Below are 18886 nucleotides of genomic sequence, written 5' to 3' on the forward strand. Positions count from 1 at the left end.
TCATTTTAGTCTCTTTTAATTGAGAAAGAGATTTTTTTTAATACATCGATATTTTTTACATTAAGAAAATAAGAAGTGCGGCTAAGTTATACAATGAAGAACCTAATTTGGTATCGAATTCGTCATCTATGAGATTCGAACTTAAATCTCTCACTTCTAAATAAAAAATTATACCATCAAATCATAGCACTGAGTATCTAGTGCTTAGATAAGGAAATGAATCATCACTGGATCTCTTTCTCTTAATCTACCAATTTTAAAAATCCGGATTATTAAAATTTTATTCAACTGCTAAAATTATTATAGCTTTTAAATTAAACTCTTATCAAATTTTAATAACCTAAATTTTTGAACTTGAAAGATTAGAAGAAATGGATCAATAAATAAAATGGAAGGGAAATTTCAGCCACACAAAGTAGAGAAAATAAAAAGGAAATAAGAAAGTAATTACCCGGCAGATTTGGTTCCAACACCGTCAGTTTCTCGAAAATTGAATCCGGCCAAACTTCCAGCTTCATTAAGAGCCTTTCTCCAGAGAAGTACCTTTTCTTCCTTAACTTCCTGTTCATATTTCTGAAACGCCTGTGCAAAACTACCACTCTGGTTCACGACATCTGAGGAATCAACATCATAGAAGATTGGAAAAACCATTTGACCCAGTGTTTTTCTGCACTCCATGATCTTCACCAGCTCCTCGAGACACCACGCGGACTCCGGATACCCTCTTGAGAAGACGACGACGGCAACCTTAGACCTTTCGATTTCTTGAATCAGGTGCTCTGGTATAGCTCTATTACTTTTTTCTAGCTTGCAATCGTATTCGTCTCCGTACATGAAGACGTTGAATCGGTCCTCTTCTAATGTACAGTAGAGGTGGTCCGTGAAGGTCGTGCGTGTGTCTTCACCTCCAGAACTCAAGAACACGTCATACATCGGATCGTCTTTGGACGATGAATCCATCAATTGTTACTCCAGGGATGTCTTGGCAGGCAGCACAGATCAAATTTGAGATCTACAGACAACCGTAGGGTAAAGTAAACTCAAAACTCCGAAAAGAATACTGGGAACTGGCTAGTAACGAGTCAATTACGATCGATCGACCCACCCATTTTATTTTTTTGATCCAACGGTATCAAAAAGCTCAGCAAGGAAGAAAATATTTTTTTAAACCAATTTTTTAAAGAGAATTTTAATTAAAAATTACTGATATTGTTTACTTTAACGAAAAATCATATTTTTAAATTAAAAATTAAAAATTAATCATTGTATTATTTATTTTACTCTTTATTTTTTTCTTGATCGTTAAAACTTAAAATTTTCAAACCTTTTTAATTACTATTTTTTTTTTAAAGACAAAATAACAGCTGTCTACTAAATCGTCCTACTCTTTCATTCCAAAGTCATACCTCAAGTCTGAATTTTGGGACAATCTCATATTTCCGTTCGTCTTTCTGTTAAGGATTATGTTTGATGTGGCACTTGATTGGGCAATGACAATGCAAAATGTGGCCTTTCCCTTGTCGATACAGGCAGACTTCCACTTCTGGAACCTTCGTCCTCGTAGTTTTGAGATTCAGATTAGGAGAAGACCCGTCGGATTTTGGACCCGTTTCCTCGATTTCCCCGGTTTTGTTGTCGGCTTTCTCGTCCATTTTTTTGGATTTTAGGTTGCAATATTTTATGTCCAAGTTTGTATTGTATTATTTATAGGTTTTGTTTTTGAGGTGCGCATCGGAGGCATTAAAGGCAAACGGGTCAACACGCATATGCTTGCAGGCGGTTCCCCTTTATGTCCTCTATAACTCGATTTTAGCCGGACGGATTCAACTGAGATTTTAAATGGATTTTAATTCTCTTTAATGAATTTAGACATATTTAATTTAAATTGTAAATAATTTTTTGAAATTCAACCTGTATTCAATCAAAATTTTAAGATAGTTTATTAAAATTTTTAGAAATTCAAGTGTATTGAATTATGATTTTAAAGAAATTTATAACATTCTAGTTGCATTCAATTAGAAATTTATTTTTAATAATTTCAAACAGTTGAGAGAATTGAAAAAATTTCGTAGTGTATTTTATAGTTTATAACAAAAAAATTTAATCAAAACATTTTGTTACCTGCGCCTGATTTTTTTTTTTGTTGGTCAATTTATCTGCGTCCGGTAGGATTACAAGATGCATATTGTTTTGTGAAAAAAAAAAAAAGAACACTTGTATATTAGTGTGAATTGGGAGCCAAGATGAGTAGCTACAGTTTTGATGAAATATGAATGAGAGATTCTCTGTTGGAATGCATTTGTTGTCACTGCTCTGAGATGTATAAAAAGTAGAATTAACAAGACTTAATGCCCCACGAAAGATCAGTTAATTCAGTTTACTTGTCACACAAGAAACTAGATATATCCATGCCACAGTTCTTCCCAATGTAAAGAACAGTGTTGAGAATAGGAATCTTGTGAGGGGTTTATCAGCTAGTAATCGGTAATGGACTTGCTTTTGAGTTTCTGCAGTATTTATTGCGTTTCTTATGCCGAGAAACCAGATAATCGTGTGCATCTCAGTCTGCTTATTCCGCGATGACACTGAAAAATAATCTCCTACTCATCCAAAAGAAAATCTACCAGTATTCAATTGATCAATGATCAATAAGCCAGAAAAAAGGAGGAGAGAGTAGCTAATGATGGACAAGGAAAATGTAACTAGCTGTTTACAATATGCTTGGTTGCATGCATATTTTGTGTGTATACACTCGTATGTGCGATTCAGAAAATTGCTAACTAATTAGCCAGTGCCATTCTCTGTACTGTGTCCTGATTTGCTGAAACAAAATGAGGAATCCAACCACCCTGCATTCTTTGCTCGTTCAACGTAATGTGTAAATTGTTTCTGGGCATCAGGAACATCCAAAGCCAAATCATCTAGAGACTCTGCAACTCTACCAAACCCCTTTGCCATTTGGTTCATTGTGATGAGTCCAGAGCCAAAACATACCTCCAGCAAAATCCAAAGTCTCTCATTCTTCTTTTCCATAATCGTCACCAGAGCTTTTTTGACAACCTCATGGTTGAAAAATGGCATGCCTAACTCCTTCATGCAGCGGCAAGCCTCTCTTACATCCCCTCCAGACTCAAACTCTTCCAGCAACTTCCCAATCTTGTCCTTCACATCCTCAACTGCCCATCCAGGTCTGCCACCACCACCCCAACACCTTAATATCCGCTCCCCAGAAAGCCGAGCCTTTAGCAATGACTTGGCCATTTTAAGGACCTTGCTCCCAATTGACTCTTGTGCCAAGCACTGACTTCCAATCTCTTCCAAGTTCTGTGGGGCTAGAACTTCGTCCACCACAGATCTAGCGAGAAACATTGCAAGATCTTCGACAACTACTGGATTATCCAGAGTTGTGTCATCTGCAGATTCTAGCAACATCACAAACCCATTTACAACATCATCAGCTGGAAAACACAGGGATGACAGTAAAATGGATGCCATTTCTTTCTCTCTGTTCTTCCGATCCATTGCTAGAGTTATCAATCTTTTAACAAAGATAACATTCAGCTCAGGTGAACAAGTACTATTCTCAGACTCTAGACTACCGTTTACTTCTGAGATATCCCCAGATAAGAAGTACTCTTGAATAATAGATTGGACCTTCGTCTTGAAAACTTTGGCAACACTATCTTCTAAAGATCGCTTTTCTGGTTGCAGAGGGAGTGATTTCAAAGATGAAGCACACAACCAGCCCTCTGATGCTGCCTTGGAGATCAATGACTGCAATATACCCCGTGCATTTGGTATGTCGAGTGATAAGTCGTCAACCTAGTCAATCATCCTACTAAAGCCTTTGGTACTTGACTTGAGTTTATTAAACCTTCTTCAGCAGTTTCTTTCAGCAAATCTAGTAGCTGGCCTTCAACTTGACACCTCTCCATTGCCATAACAAGAGCTCATTTAACTATTTCATCGTGAAACAAAGGAACTTTCAAATCCTTGATGCATCTGCACGCCTCTTTCTTCTCACCACTCACTACATACTCTATCAACAAATCATTAATCTTAGCTTTGACATCCTCCACATTCATTTTCTTGCTACCTCCCCATCGCCGCTCAATGATTTCTGCATGGAGTGGGGCTCCTAAGTAGCCCTTTTCAGCTCTTTTCAATACTTCAATCCCTTTCGAATCTTTGGGTAAATAGTTCATTTGTTTTTTCAAGAATGCAGGAGGAAGTATGTCATCAACCACTGCTCGGCAATGAACAGTGCAAGGACATCAACTGTATCAGGTATATCCACAATGAAGTCATCCGCAGATTCTACCAATTTGCAGAACCCCTTGTAAACTTGTGGGGGGTCAATGTAGTCAGCATATAGTCCAGATAAAAGAACAGCAGCCATTTCTTTTTCTTTATCATGCCTATCCATCGCCTTAGAGACAAGCTTCTTTACGAAATAGTAGTTGTATGTAGGCCTATCAAGCTCTCTAAGTTCATTTGCAGTCGAGGTAATGTCATCAGTAGCAAAGTATTCCTCCACTACTATTGTAGCTTTCATTTTGTACTCCTCAAAATCGACCCTCTCTTTTCTTGCATCGGAATTTTCACATTCCTGCAACCAATACACGTAATTGGTAAACACAATGAAAATAAGATAATCAATATTGAAGATGGCAAATAAACTGATCATTTTTCATAACAAGATCCAAAAAGAGTTAAATATGAAGGTGTGAGCTGTTCATTTACTTACCTCAATGCTATTGAAGTTTGGGTCATTCGGGTCAGCAGTGAAACTGTCATCTTTATCAAGTAACCCTCCCCAGGTGCCTTTACCCCCAGAACCACCTGCATTATGATAATCTTCATAAAATTAAGAGTAAAAACCTAATTTTGAATTTTGACATTCGGAACTCTTGCTTATTAACCATCAGATAATGGTAAATGCCTAGAGTTAACTTTCCAAGGCACACGTCAGGTAACAATATGTAGCTATACGACATTGTCTAAAACGTTGTTCGCTAGTGCCTCTTGCTAGCAATTATATAATGCAAAAGAATGCCTTCAAACCGAATCCATGAGAAAATTTCAAAAGTGCAGTTTATCATGCTTGAGTGGATGTGAATGTCTATCATGCTTGAGTGGAGTTACTTTTCCATGTTTCCCCTGAATCTTTGGAGACTTTGGGGACTTTGAAGATTTAGGGAACTTATGGGACCTTGGAGAAACGGGCAATGGAGACGCAGATAATGGATCTGCACTTTCTGAAGCAGATCGGTGAAGCTCCCGATGCTCCTTTGATACAAACCCATCACTGAAGTCCATTCTGCTTATCTTTTGAACTCAAGCCTGCTCACTCAATAGTTTTCAAGAGGCAACATATAATACCTTCAGTTTGTGATGGGTAAAACCGAATAAATCGCAAGCTCTCTGTTGTGATCACCATCAGCAATCTCCAATATGTTTACTACGTTGTTAATCTATTATTTCTACGGAGAATGCCTCAAAATTAAGAATCAATTAGAGCCTTTTTCACAAGAAGAATAAAACAATTCAATGGTCAATAATACTAGGACATCTTCAGCAATTGCTCCATATCTAACAACAATCGAGTTCATGCGCAGACAACTCAGGTGATTAACGAATATGTGAAAGACTAATGAGCATAAGTTGTAGAATGTGTTGAATCACTTAGCCAACCATTCACCAGCGCAATCACACAAAATATTTATACAGGACGTCCCTTCGATACTTGAGACGCAAGAAACGTACAAGTACAATGAAATCTTTGCATATAATACACAAGATTCACCATTAAATGAATTCTCCTGAGAAAGTTTAAATTCAACGTCACCTCACTTTCTTCCTGCCAATGCCATGTTGGGAAAGAAGAAAATGCAGGTCTGCAACAAATTCAAGAAACACACAATTATATAAATAATCAGAAACTAAAGAGCAATTGGGCAAACACATAAGATATGTAGATGGAAAAATGAGAATAAAAGCAAAAATCAAAGATATATAACCATGATCAGAAATCGAAATCGAAATCCTACAAGGGCCTATAAGATGTGGGACTATTCCCTATATAACATATTGCTAATTAGTTTTATGGTGAAATCTCAACGAGAGAAAACTAATAATGTTTCAAAAGAGAAAAATGAGATTTGATAGAAGAATTGTAATAGCTCATGTGGAGCTAGGCGTAAGGAATGGGAATTTATTACCCTTTTGGGGAAAGTACGGGGGAATTTTAGTTATGTAAGGTTTTCTGGTCGAGTGAGTATTGAAGGAATTTTTCAGACTCCATTAAGCTTAAGGTGACTGATTGTTTACTTTAGTGGTAGTCCAGAGTTCATGCCCTTCGCTAACAGTTTGGGGCATGACATTTTTGATGTGGTGATTTACATCTATGATGTTTAAAATCGATAAAATCAGCATCTGAATTTGTTCACAATCAATCATTTTGATCATTTCATACAAATTCTGCATTAAATAAGAATAAAATAACAAAAACGCCCTCAATTTTTGCCAATTTTTTTTTTTCCTTTACGCCTTTGGTGCAACAGGGTTGTACTTCCTGAATTCAAGAGATTTCCAGTCCTTCAGTGGAACAGAGTTGTCCACTTTAGTGGAACAGAGTTGTCCTTGCCGAATTCAAGAGATGTCCAGTGTGATGGTTCAGCTTTAGCCAGGCGAATTTCAACTTCGGTGGACAGAACGTCAAATCTGCACTTTTCAGGTATTATCTTTCTAAATAAGCGAGGCTGAAAATAATATGTATGTTCACCAGCAACATCAATGCTAACACTTGGTATTTGTTCACCAAACTCAACATTAACGTCTTTGGCTGGTATGCCCTTGGCGAATATAGTCACAACCACTTCTTCTAGCTTCTGGTAGAATTAAAGCCCGTACTTTGGTTTGACAGATGCTACGGCCAACTCCAAGGGGTCATAGATGGACACCTCCTTCCCACGCATTTTGAGATCGGAAGCCATGGGCGGATAACTGTCCGTGTGGAATGAGGGAGATGGAAGAGTCTAGAAAAAAAGTATACAACTATGGTTAATTGTTGATTTCTTTACATCTTTGAGATAAGAAACTAAATACAATTTATAGTATTTAATAAAATACAAAATACGTTGATAAATTAATAAATTTTTAATTTATCGTTTATTTAATATTTTGCTAAATAATAGTCTTCCTGGGTCTTGAGGCTATTAATTTAAAGAAGTTTAATTATATAGAAAACCAAAAATAAAAACAGGACAAAAAATAAAAATAACCAAAACAATTCTTAAGAACTTTTCTTAAAAACAATTTTCTTTAAGAATCAAAAATTTGTTTGGGATGCGAATTAAAAATTTTAAATTTTACAACTCAAACTGAACAAAGAAATCCAAAAAGAAGGGGTTGAGGGAGAAAGAGAAGAGAGGAGGAAAGCAAGTAAGATGATTGGATGAAAGAGAGAAGAGAGGATCGAAGGAGATAGAGAGGAAAAGGAATGAGAGAAAGAACCGAGAGAATGAAGAAAACAGATTGAAGGAGAGACGAAAAAGATCGAAAAAAAAAAGAAGGGGGCGAGAGAAGAAAAGAGATAGATTTGGAGTGAGAGGGGAGGAGGGAGAGAAAAGAAAAAAGAGTTTTAAGTTTAAAAACTCACTTTTTGTGTTTTTGGAGAATAAACTATATTTTTGAGTTAGTTTTGAGTTCAGTTTTTTAAAATAGTTATACCAAACAAGTTTTTAAGGCCTAAAACTTGAAAATTGTTTTTGAGTTTAAAAAGTTGGATTCAAGTGAAATACCAAACATGCCCTAAACTTAGGTGCTAAAATTTGGCAAATATAAGATATAACTCTAATAATTTCGGAAGTACAAACCTCGTCAGACGTAGTATTGCTTGGTACGGCAACAATGTCGTCCTTGCTAGAGTATGCGTCACCGCCATCACCATCATCCCAGACTAGATTAACTCCTGTTTTCATCAATCCCCCTATCCCAACCAATCTTGTCGTAACTGCAGAAATCGAGACTTCGTCCCCACTTTGCAAACGGAGTACATCATTTGATAATACACTTTGCAAACGGAGTACACTACCAGTGAAAACGGATCTAGATTCTCCCGGGATGTGCAAAGCCTTACCCTTGGTAATATTAGTAACAGTAAATCCAGGACAATTCCCCATGAAAACACAGCACAGAGTCAATCCTCTAACATTACGACCCAAATATCGAGGCACTTTAAAACGAACATCATTGGACTCATGAATACCAACAACCTGGAACCACTCTGGAATATCATAAACTCCATTGAGAAAAATAATGCCACCATGTCGGAAAGAAGTCAATCCCTAGAGCATACCATGTAAAGCCAGATTAATTTGTAGAAGCAAAAGTCTTAATTATGCATGCGTGTGTCATGTACAGTGCCTCTGTGGGCGTGTGATAGAGAGAGCAAGAGAATACAGCTCTCAGAGAGAGATCTGTAGGATGTTCTTCCTAAAACTCAGCATGTACACGTCATTCTTATGCATAAGTAATATATTCTAGTACATGCATGTCTTACGCGTGTATGTGTGCATGTTTGTGTGTGCGTGAGAGAGAGAGAGAGAGAGACCTGTATGATGTTCTTCCTAAAAGCAGCAGTGAGATTGGTGCAGCCTTCCATATGAATCCTTCTCATAGTGTTTAACGACTCATGCAAGCCTAGAATCTCAGTGAGTTTGGGGGAGAGATCCAGATGCAGTTCAACCATACTAGACATTTCCGAAAAATTTGGCATTTTTCTAAGTGAAATGCATTCATTCGCTCTCAAGATTTCCAAATTTGTTGGTAAATCTGGGATTTCACGAAGATCCCAGCAAGAACTCAAATCTAACATTTTAAGCTTGGAGAGTCCACTGAGGCTCGGTAGGATACAAAACCTATTGCGATCAATTGCACCATAAGCTGACCGGCAGCTGCTAAGGTCTAAAAATGTCAGGTTCTGCAATCCTACCATTGAAGATGGTACTTGCCTTAGCCTTGTATCGCATGCTTGAAGTGTTGTCAATGATACCATCCCCCCTAAGCTGTCATCCAGCATTTTTAAACCTGAACAGCCGTTAAGAATAAGAGTCTCAACTGACCTTGACTTATAGAAATCCCGTGGAAAATACTGAAGCGTTTTGCAGTCTTCAAGATTTACCAACGAAAGTCTTTCAAGATGCCCAATGGATGGGTGAATCTGAGACAATTTTGTACAGTTTACCAATATCAGTTTTTCAAGATTTGGGACTTTGGAAAGATCTGGTGATTCTGTTAGGTCATGGGAATGACTGAGATTGATGATTTTCAGATTCTTGAGCAGCTGCTAGGAAAAAACAGATAACAAAATAAAAATTCAAATGCAAGAGAGAAAGCAAGATATTGGTATTCACAAAAGCTGAAGAAAATAATTAATAATTTGTTTGAGATTGTATCATACCACGTCAGTATCCTCCCAAACTCGTTTGAGTTTGCTCCAGGTCAGGTCAATAGCAACTAGGTTTGGCTGATCGAAATCTAAAGGTATGACCTCCAGAGGAAATCCATGCCAACACAACCATCTTAACTCTTTGGAAAAATTGTTGTAACTTCCAGTGAGCTTTGCGTTAATGAGTTTGAGCAATCTTAGACTCCGCATCTTTCTAAATGCTTCTGTACTGAACCTTGAACCATCAGACAAAACTAAAGCAAGTCCTTCAATTGCCACAGTTCCCTATTCAAGGAAAAGAAAAAAGGAACAAAGTAAGACAAAATTTATTTTCACGTGACAAGAGAATTTATACACATGAAGAAAGCAATGAATTCAGTTGTGATTTACATTTTACCAAATTAATTAGGTATCTCAGTCGGCATCGGTTACACGGTGTTACTTTACGTATTACTAAACCCTTGGCACACGCGTGTGCCTTTAATATTGTTTTGGACTTCTATTTCTGAATTTAAAAAAGGAAAAATATGGGTGGAGGGTTGGAGGGGTGAGTGGTAACTGCTTCAGCATCTACTGGTTGGGTTTGGCGTTTTTAATTTTAAAAGTTAATTATTGAAATAATAGGTGGCATATAGTTATCCCTTAATGAAGTTCATATTTAACATGAGATTTGATTGCCGAAGTACTTACAGATTGTTCCTCCAATATGTCCATGACATCCATATCATACCACAATCTACTACGTTCTCCAGGATGGTCAGGGCATTGTGCATGTACGATTTCTCTGGCCATGTCTCGAATCAAGTTATGCATCATCAGATTGCCTTGTGTATCAACAGTTACAAGGCATTGATCTTGGAGTTCTCGAATTCCTTTTTCTGGATATAAGTCACAGCCATCCAATATTGTCGTGACATCGTTCTTGTTCATTCCAATAAAGAAACAGCCTATATCCAGGAATACATCCTTCACCAGGTCATCATTTAGCCTATCATAGCTTGTCTTAATATTTTCCAGAATTACCCTATAAGGCTGTGAGCTTTTCCATTCATCCAGTATAGTTCCACATCCACTTGTGCTTGTTGAACGTAGATAAGAACCTATGACTTCAAGTGCTAGTGGCAAACCCCCACAGTAGTCAACAACTTCTCTTGAGAGCTCAACGTCCTCTTCATTAGGATAATTCTTTCTAAAGGCATGCCAACTAAATAGCTCAAGAGCTTCTTCTTTATTCATTTCTTGCAAAGGACAAATCGCCTCCACGTTAAGTATCTTTAGCAAATGTTGATCCCTTGTTGTTACAATAATTCTACTTCCTGGGCCAAATGAGTCATGCCTTAGAGCTAATGCATCTAACTGTGCATCGCGGTCTACGTCATCTACTATAACAAGTACTCTTTTGTTGCCAAGTCTTCTTTTAATCTCCTTGGTCCCTTCATAGATCCTACTAACCTTCATGTTTCCCGATCTCAAGATATCAGAAAGAAGTTTGTTTTGTGAATCAACCAGTTCCTCATCTTTTCTCACATTTGGAAGAAAACTTGTACCATCAAACATGTGCTGATATTTGTTGAAAATTACTTTTGCAACCGTTGTTTTACCCAGTCCGCCCATACCCCAGATTCCAATGATACGGACATCATTTGATCCTCCAACATCTAAATAATTACTGATTTCTTGCACACGAGAATCTATTCCAACTGGGTGTATGGCTACGTCCAAGTAATTGTTCTTCAGTTCTCTAGTACTGAATCCTTCATACCTGGTAGGTAAAATTCAATTCAAAATTCATCAAAAGTAAGATCTACTAAAAAAATGGCACAATTAAATTGAACTAATATCTTACTCACTATGACTACAAAGCTTGGGAGTGGAAGACTTGAAAGCCCAAATCAAAATCTTCAAAAACCATTAAAGCATTATGAACTTCAGAACTTATATTTATATATGCATAAATGTGTAAAATCAAATATTTGATTCATGTGGTTAGCTCAATATCTGACCATAAATAACACAGATTTCTCATGGAAGAGTCTGGAAGCTCTACATTGCAATGTTTAAAATCAAATACCCTAAGCCGTAGTTATATAAGTTCATTGTTTGTTGACATTTGATAAATATGAGAGTTAAATAGACCAATACATTATGTAGCCAATTAATAACTTCTGCAAGAAGGAACTAAGGTACCGCATACTTGTGTATAAAAAAAATGGACCAGGGAAAAAAATACAAAATACGGGAAAGGAAAAAAGAGATAAGAAAGTACCCATTAGCTCCCAAGAACCAAACCGGATGTAGGCCAAAATCATAGAGATTAAAGTCTGAAGCATGCATATTTTCCTTCATCTCTTTGTCCCATACTAGATTAACCCCTATTTTCTTCACTCTCACAGAAGCATCTGCAGTTTCAACAGGCATTACAACTATATCGACCTTGTCCCCTCCTTGCAAACTTAGCACATAGTTCGATATATGCCCCTGCCAAAGATAATGGTCATCAAGTGTACAGGAAGTTGGTACCGAGGCATATGTTATCCGGGCGAGCAAAGCAGTACGCTTGGTTTTATTGCTAACGATAATGCCGAGAGGACCTTCACGTTGTGTCTTTGAAGAGTATATGCAGCAAAGAGTCAACCCGCTAAAATTGCGACCAACAATTTGAGGTATGTGAATACTGACCGGATCACCCTTGACAAAATCAAACCAGTCAGGAATATAATTTCCATTGAGAAAAATGCCACCATATCCGCAAGAAGTCCATCCCTGTACCATGTAGAGCCAGATTTGTAACAACAATACATTGTTATGCATGCATGTGTCATATATATGGTGTCATATACAAGTGCTTCGGTGTGTGTCGTAGAACGAGAAAGAGAACAGGCTAGAGAGAGAGAGAGAGAGAGAGAGAGAGAGAGAGACCTGAAGGATGTTCTTCCTAAAATCAGCAGTGAGATTGATGCACCCTTCCATATGAATTCTTGTCATCGAGTTTAATGACATCTCCAAGCCCGGAATCTCGGTGAGTTTGCAGGAATGACTTAGATACAACTCTCTCATATTCGACAATTTTGAAAAATCTGGCACTGTTTCTAATGCAGTGCACAAACCCGCTCGCAAGACTTTCAAACTTGTTGGTAAATTTGGGATTGCATGTAGGTTTGTGCAATCATCTAAACACAATGTTTCAAGCGTAGAAAGACCACTGAGGCTTGGTAGGCTACAAAAACTATTTTTTCGAAGATCTAAATCTTCTAAAGAAATTAGACTCCCAAGATCCTTCGGGATTTCATCATCGGTTAAAGAGCAGCATCCAAGATCTAATTTCCGCAAAGAGTTTAAGCCATGAAAAGAAAGGGGCAAAAGACTAGTTGATGGTGACTCTTTCACTCCATATTGAGATGAAAATCTCAACTTTAGTATTTGTCTTATGGGTGAGCCATCTGCTGTCTTATGGTAACTCTTTCCCAAGCCTTCAGCCAAGTCTTCAAATCTTGAACAGCCGTTAAGAAGAAGAGTTTCAATAGACTTGGAATTAAAGAAATTCAGTGGGAGATCCTTGAGCATTTTGCAGCCTTCAAGATTTACCAAAGTAAGTCTTTCAAGATTCCCAATGGATGAATGAACCTCGGACAAACTCTCACAATCATTCAAAATCAATTCCTCGAGATTTGGGAGTTTTGAAAAGTCTGGTGTTTGTGCCAGGTTATGGGAATGACTGAGATTAAGAAGCTTCAACTTCTCAAGCAACTGTTAGACAAAAGAAAAAAACCAAAATAAATACAAACGGAAAAGAGGAAGCAAGGAGTTCATGTTTATGAAACTTGGAAGAAAGAATAAATAATTTGGTTGAGGCCATATCATACCAAATCGGAATCCTCCCAAACTCGTATGAGTTTGCTATAGCTCAGGTCAATAGCAACTAGGTTTGGTTGATCAAAATCTTTTGGTATGACCTCCAGAGGAAATCCACGCCAACACAACCATCTTAACTCTTTGGAAAGATTGTGGTAACTTCCAGTGAGCTTTATGTTATTGAGTTTGAGCAATCGCAGACTCTGCATGTTTCTAAATGAGTCTGAACTGAAGCTACGCTCATCAGACTCTTGCACATCTAAAGCGAGTCCTTCAACGTCTTCCGCTCCCTATTACATATAAATAATTAAAAGTTAAAATAATAAAAAAAAAAACCAAGAAAAGGGTTATTGGCACGGGAAAAGACGATTAATTCATATATCAGAACCACAAAGCCCTGAATTGGATGGATGAACCACATGAGAGGTAGACAATTAGACAATATAGAACATGGGACCTCTCATAGGCAATTTTTATTATATATCTACTATGATGTGCTTATATATATATATATATATATATCTACGCTATGTACTTATATATATAGGGGTGTGCTATCCACACACCCCCTTTTACTTCTCTCACACCCCTTGTTAATTTCTGTCCTTTGATCTTCTTCAATTCATCCAATCCGACGGCCGAAAATTAAAAGGGTGTGAGAGAAGTAAAAAGGGATGTGTGGATATCACACCCCTATATATATACACACACACACACACACACACACACTATAATGTGCACATATGTCTGGATAATAACCATAGAGTTGTCCTTTACAACTATCTACATTAGTTATGTATCTTTAGCAAGCTTCTGTTACAGGTATCATATTTAACAAATTGCACTTAAGAAGAGCAGGACATGTTGATTCTGCTATTTAATTTGAGAAAATTCAATACAATCGGCTCCTTTGTTGTCTCTTACAGGTTCCTTTCTCTGCTACATTAGTATGTGCATTTAACATCAAATTTAATTGCAGAAAGTACTCACAGATTGTTTTGTCAATACGGCTGTTATATCTTCATTATGCCACAATCTACTACGCTCTCCAGGATTGTCAGGGGATTCTGCACGCACAATTTCTCTGCCCATGCCTTGAATCAAATCATGCATCATGAGATTGCCTTCTTTATCAACAGTTACAAGGCATTGATCTTGGAGTTCTCGAATCCCTATTTCTGGATAAAACTGACAGCCATCCAGTACTGTCATGACATAGTCCTTGTTCATTCCAGTAAAGAAACATGAGATGTCAAGGAATATAGCCTTCACGTCATCATCAGTTAGCCCATCATAGCTTATTTCAAGTCTTCTGTGAATTTCCCGATAAGGCTGTGATCTCTTCCATTTATCCAGTACAGTTTCCCATTCACTTGTGCTTTCTGTACGTATATAAGAACCTAAGACTTCAAGTGCTAGTGGCAAACCTCCACAGTAGCCAACAGCCTTTCTTGAGAGCTCAATATACTCTGCATTAGGATAATTGTTTCTAAAGGCATGCCAACTAAGTAGCTCAAGAGCTTCTCTTTCATTCATTGTTGGCAGAGGACATATCTTATACACATTAAGTATCTTTAGCAAATGTTCGTTTCTTGAAGTTATAATGATTCTGCTCCCTCGACCAAAGGAGTCAGGTTGTATAGCCAAAGCATCTCTTTGTTGAATGCTGTCTAAATCATCAATTACGACAAGTACCCTTCTGTTGCCTAACCTTTGTTTTATCTCCTTGGTCCCTTCATTGATACTACTTACCAATATGTAGGCCGGTTTCAAGATATCAGAAATAAGTTTTTTTTGCAAATCAACCAGTTTCTCTTCGCTCGCGGTTTCAAGGAAACTTGCACCGTCAAAACTATGATGATGTTTGTTGAAAACGGCTTTTGCAACCGTTGTCTTACCCAGTCCACACATACCCAAAATTCCAATTATGCGAACATCATTTGATCCTCCAACATCTAAATGCTTACTAATTTCTCGCACGCGAGAATCTATTCCAACTAGCTTGGTAGGTAACACTAAGTGATTGTTTCTGCTCAGTTTTCCAGTGATCTGAGAAACAACGTTCCTGATAAAATGTCCTTCATTCCTGGTTGTTAAAATTCAAAAAAGCGAAAGTAAAAATTTATTATGCGACTTCAAGATCACATTAATCTTTCAGAAATTGACGAGTCAAAATCTCCAGATACTATTACAATTCCTTAAACTGAAATCTTTGTTGTTAAATTTCAACAAGGCAAAAGTGAAAACTTAAGGGCCATTTGAAAACCATGTCGTTTTCGGTTTTCAGTTTTCGTTTTCACTAACTTTCAATGTTAAGAAAAAAGGGAACTGCAAACATAAAATAAAAACTGAATGCCAAATTATGAAAACTGAAAACCAAAAACAACAAACTTTACATTTTCGTTTTCGGGATTTTTTTTTTTTTAAACTCAAAACTGAAGTTACAAATTTAAAATTAAAATTGAAAATTGGAAACTAAATGATTATCAAACCAACTTTAAAACTTATTAGTATTTCCTTACACACTTTGAAAAAAAAAAATTGGAAAGGAGAGGGAGGGAGAGGGAGGTTTTTTTTATTTTATTTGATAATTTTTAAATTAAGCCACTATCAAATTTTAATGACCTAGATCTTTGAACTTGAAAGATTAGAAATGGATCAATAAATAAAATGGAAGGGAAATTTCAGCCACACAAAGTAGAGAAAATAAAAAGGAAATAAGAAAGTAATTACCAGTCATATTTTCCAACAAACTTCCAGCCAGGTTCTGGAAAATTGAATCCGGCCAAACTTCCAGCTTCATTAAGAGCCTTTCTCCAGAGAAGTACCTTTTCTTCCTTAACTTCCTGTTCATATTTCTGAAACGCCTGTGCAAAACTACCACTCTGTTTCACGACATCTGAGGAATCAACATCATAGAAGATTGGAAAAACCATTTGACCCAGTGTTTTTCTGCACTCCATGATCTTCACCAGCTCCTCGAGACACCACGCGGACTCCGGATACCCTCTTGAGAAGACGACGATGGCAACCTTAGACCTTTCGATTTCTTGAATCAGGTGCTCTGGTATAGCTCTATTACTTTTTTCTAGCTTGCAATCGTATTCGTCTCCGTACATGAAGACGTTGAATCGCTGGTCTTCTAATGTACAGTAGAGGTGGTCCGTGAAGGTCGTGCGTGTGTCTTCACCTCCAGAACTCAAGAACACGGATCCCTTGCTGGTCTCGGAAGTACTGGAGCAAGCGGATTTCGACAAGGAAAGGTCCTGACTTTGGTTCCCGGTCTGGTTCTGATTCTGGTTGTAGTTCTGATCGAACTCAATCTCTGCCGGATCAAACCCTCCACTCTCGCAGCTCGCCCTCTCCTCGTCGCTGAGCTGCTTAGGCGCGTCAGGGAACGAAGAATTGTTCAGAGAAGGGAGCTCAGCGATGGCATCGGCGGCGGCTTTGATCAGCCACTCAATTGCTTTGCTGGGCTGGTCGTAATTTAACCGATCTTGGAGATCGTAGAACTGAATGGCGGTGGCTACAGACAACCGGACCCTCCGGTCTCTCAACCCTTTTGAAGTCCAGACCTTGCTGTGCCGATCTTTGCCGCCGGAGGCTCCAGAAACGCGGATGATGCGGGAGTGGTGCCAACCGGGGAGACGGTTGCCCGCATCGGCTGCGGCTGTGGCGGCGGCGTCCCTCTTGAGTTCTAGGCATGATGGGTCTTGATTGTCGTCGTCTTCGGGTGATGGCTTGTGATCTCTGCTGCTGCCGTTTCCGATTCTTGGGAACTTGTTGCTGGCTTGTATCTCCTCCACCTCCATAGCAGTAGTTTCATGCCTTTCTCAAACAAAGACTCATTCAATTTTGGGACTTTCTTTTCTCTTGCTTTGGTTCGTTCTTATCCTTCTGCACCACTAGCTCTCTCTAGAGAAAGAAAGGGGTTGAATTTGGGGGACGGAGGGAGTGGTTTTAGAGAGAGAAAGAGGGGGAGGACTGGAGGAGGAAGAGGTGGGGTTGCAGTGTACTATGCATTGATGACGATAATTCAGAGAGGGTACTTTGGCTGTGTAGTACTAAAAAGGCCTTTTTTACGGTGCTGATATATCACGGTCAAAGTCAGGCGAGAGACTCTCTCTCTCTCTCTCTCTCTCTCTCTCTCTCGATGTCTTGGCAGGCAGCCCAGATCAAATTTGAGATCTACAGACAACCGTAGGGTAAAGTAAACTCAAAACTCCGAAAAGAATACTGGGAACTGGCTAGTAACGAGTCAATTACGATCGATCGATCCACCCATTTTATTTTTTTGATCCAACGGTATCAAAAAGCGCAGCAAGGAAGAAAATATTTTTTTAAACCAATTTTTTAAAGAGAATTTTAAATAAAAGTTACCGATATTGTTTATTTTAACGAAAAATCATATTTTTACATTAAAAATCAATTATTATACTATTTATTTTACTTTTTATTTTTTTCTTGATCGTTAAAGCTTAAAATATTCAAACCTTTTTAATTACTATTTTTTTTAAAGACAAAATAACAGTTGTCCGCTAAATCGTCCCACTCTTTCATCCTAAAGTCATACCTCAAGTCTGAATTTTGGGGCAATCTCATATTTCCGTTAGTCTTTCTGTTAAGGACTCTGTTTGATGTGGCACTTGATTGGGCAATGACAATGCAAAATGTGGCATTGTGGGCCCCACATAGACCTATAAAACAATTAAAAAATTAAACAATATTTTTTGCCTAGCCCTTTCTCCAGTAAGAAGAACGAATAAACAAAAAAATAAAATAAAAAAAAAATATTATAACCTCCATCTTCTTAAAAGTCTTTATCACCCACAACTTCTCCAACCACCCCCGCATCTCCTCCGATAACCCACACCCACGCTTCCCAAGCCGCCATTTTTCACACACCCAGAACCCAAATCCTCCACTTTCCTCACCGCCTCCATCTCATCCTTCGACTGTCTCTCTACCATAGTTATCTCCTTCACTAAACCCACAACCTCTCTTGCTGGCATAGCCGTCAATTATGGCGATCCAGATCCGAAGACCACCTTCTAGAAGATTCCACGGCATGTTGAATATGGCCACGATGGTGATCGACTGCTCGGATTTGGCTGTGGCGGTGAATGGGTTGTCTGCAATCGAGTACCCTGATTGGATTGGGACGAAACGACAACTTTAGATCTTGGCTTCGTCCGTACAATTAGAAACCGATTCTTTGAACCAAGAGGGGTCCAAAACCTTGGCAACGTCTTCAGATCTCGATATCGATGGCGAAGATGAGCTGTTGGAAATAGCTCGCTATAGCGGACCAGATCCATTGCGAAATAGAATCCTGTTCCACAAGATCCTATATCAGCTATACATCCTCCTTGCATTTCTCGAATTTCAAATCATTCACTTGCTTTAACTACTCATGCTATGGATGTGGGAGCATCAACTCCGTTCCTGTGCCCTCTGTCCACAAAATCCTTTAATGAGATAGATTGGTCCGGTCATACTCTTCCCATCCACAAATGACAAAGTTATCCCAGCTCGACTCAGATATCGAATAAAAGTGGGACTTGTTTGCCATGACCTTTTTAG

The 18886-nt window shown here is 38.2% G+C and overlaps 2 protein-coding genes and 1 pseudogene across 2 annotated transcripts in view; all 3 read right to left on the minus strand.

Annotated features, from left to right (window-relative positions):
* LOC103934681 overlaps positions 1 to 1069 on the minus strand; it is a 59991-nt gene extending 58922 nt beyond the window's left edge. The window contains exon 1 of the mRNA XM_048580969.1: positions 452 to 1069. Coding sequence (XP_048436926.1) covers positions 452 to 960 — 509 coding nt within the window. The 5' untranslated portion in view covers positions 961 to 1069. The remainder of the gene's footprint in view (positions 1 to 451) is intronic.
* A 1628-nt stretch (positions 1070 to 2697) lies between these two features.
* Positions 2698 to 5974, minus strand: LOC103940457 (annotated as a pseudogene).
* Positions 5975 to 6410: 436 nt separating this feature from the next.
* LOC108866173 lies at positions 6411 to 17115 on the minus strand. Its single transcript, XM_048581208.1, has 10 exons — positions 16037 to 17115; positions 14294 to 15389; positions 13315 to 13593; positions 12371 to 13198; positions 11718 to 12214; positions 10142 to 11213; positions 9464 to 9736; positions 8615 to 9349; positions 7878 to 8348; positions 6411 to 7037 (listed from the first exon to the last, which is right to left on the minus strand). Exons 1-10 carry the CDS (start codon positions 17113 to 17115, stop codon positions 6900 to 6902), a joined length of 6468 nt encoding a protein of 2155 aa, XP_048437165.1. The 3' UTR covers positions 6411 to 6899.
* Positions 17116 to 18886: the final 1771 nt, after the last annotated feature.

Source organism: the organism of the source record quoted next, unplaced genomic scaffold (assembly GCF_019419815.1).
Source record: "Pyrus x bretschneideri cultivar Hongxiangsu unplaced genomic scaffold, Pyrus_bretschneideri_v1 Contig16, whole genome shotgun sequence".
Taxonomy (NCBI): Eukaryota; Viridiplantae; Streptophyta; class Magnoliopsida; order Rosales; family Rosaceae; genus Pyrus; species Pyrus x bretschneideri.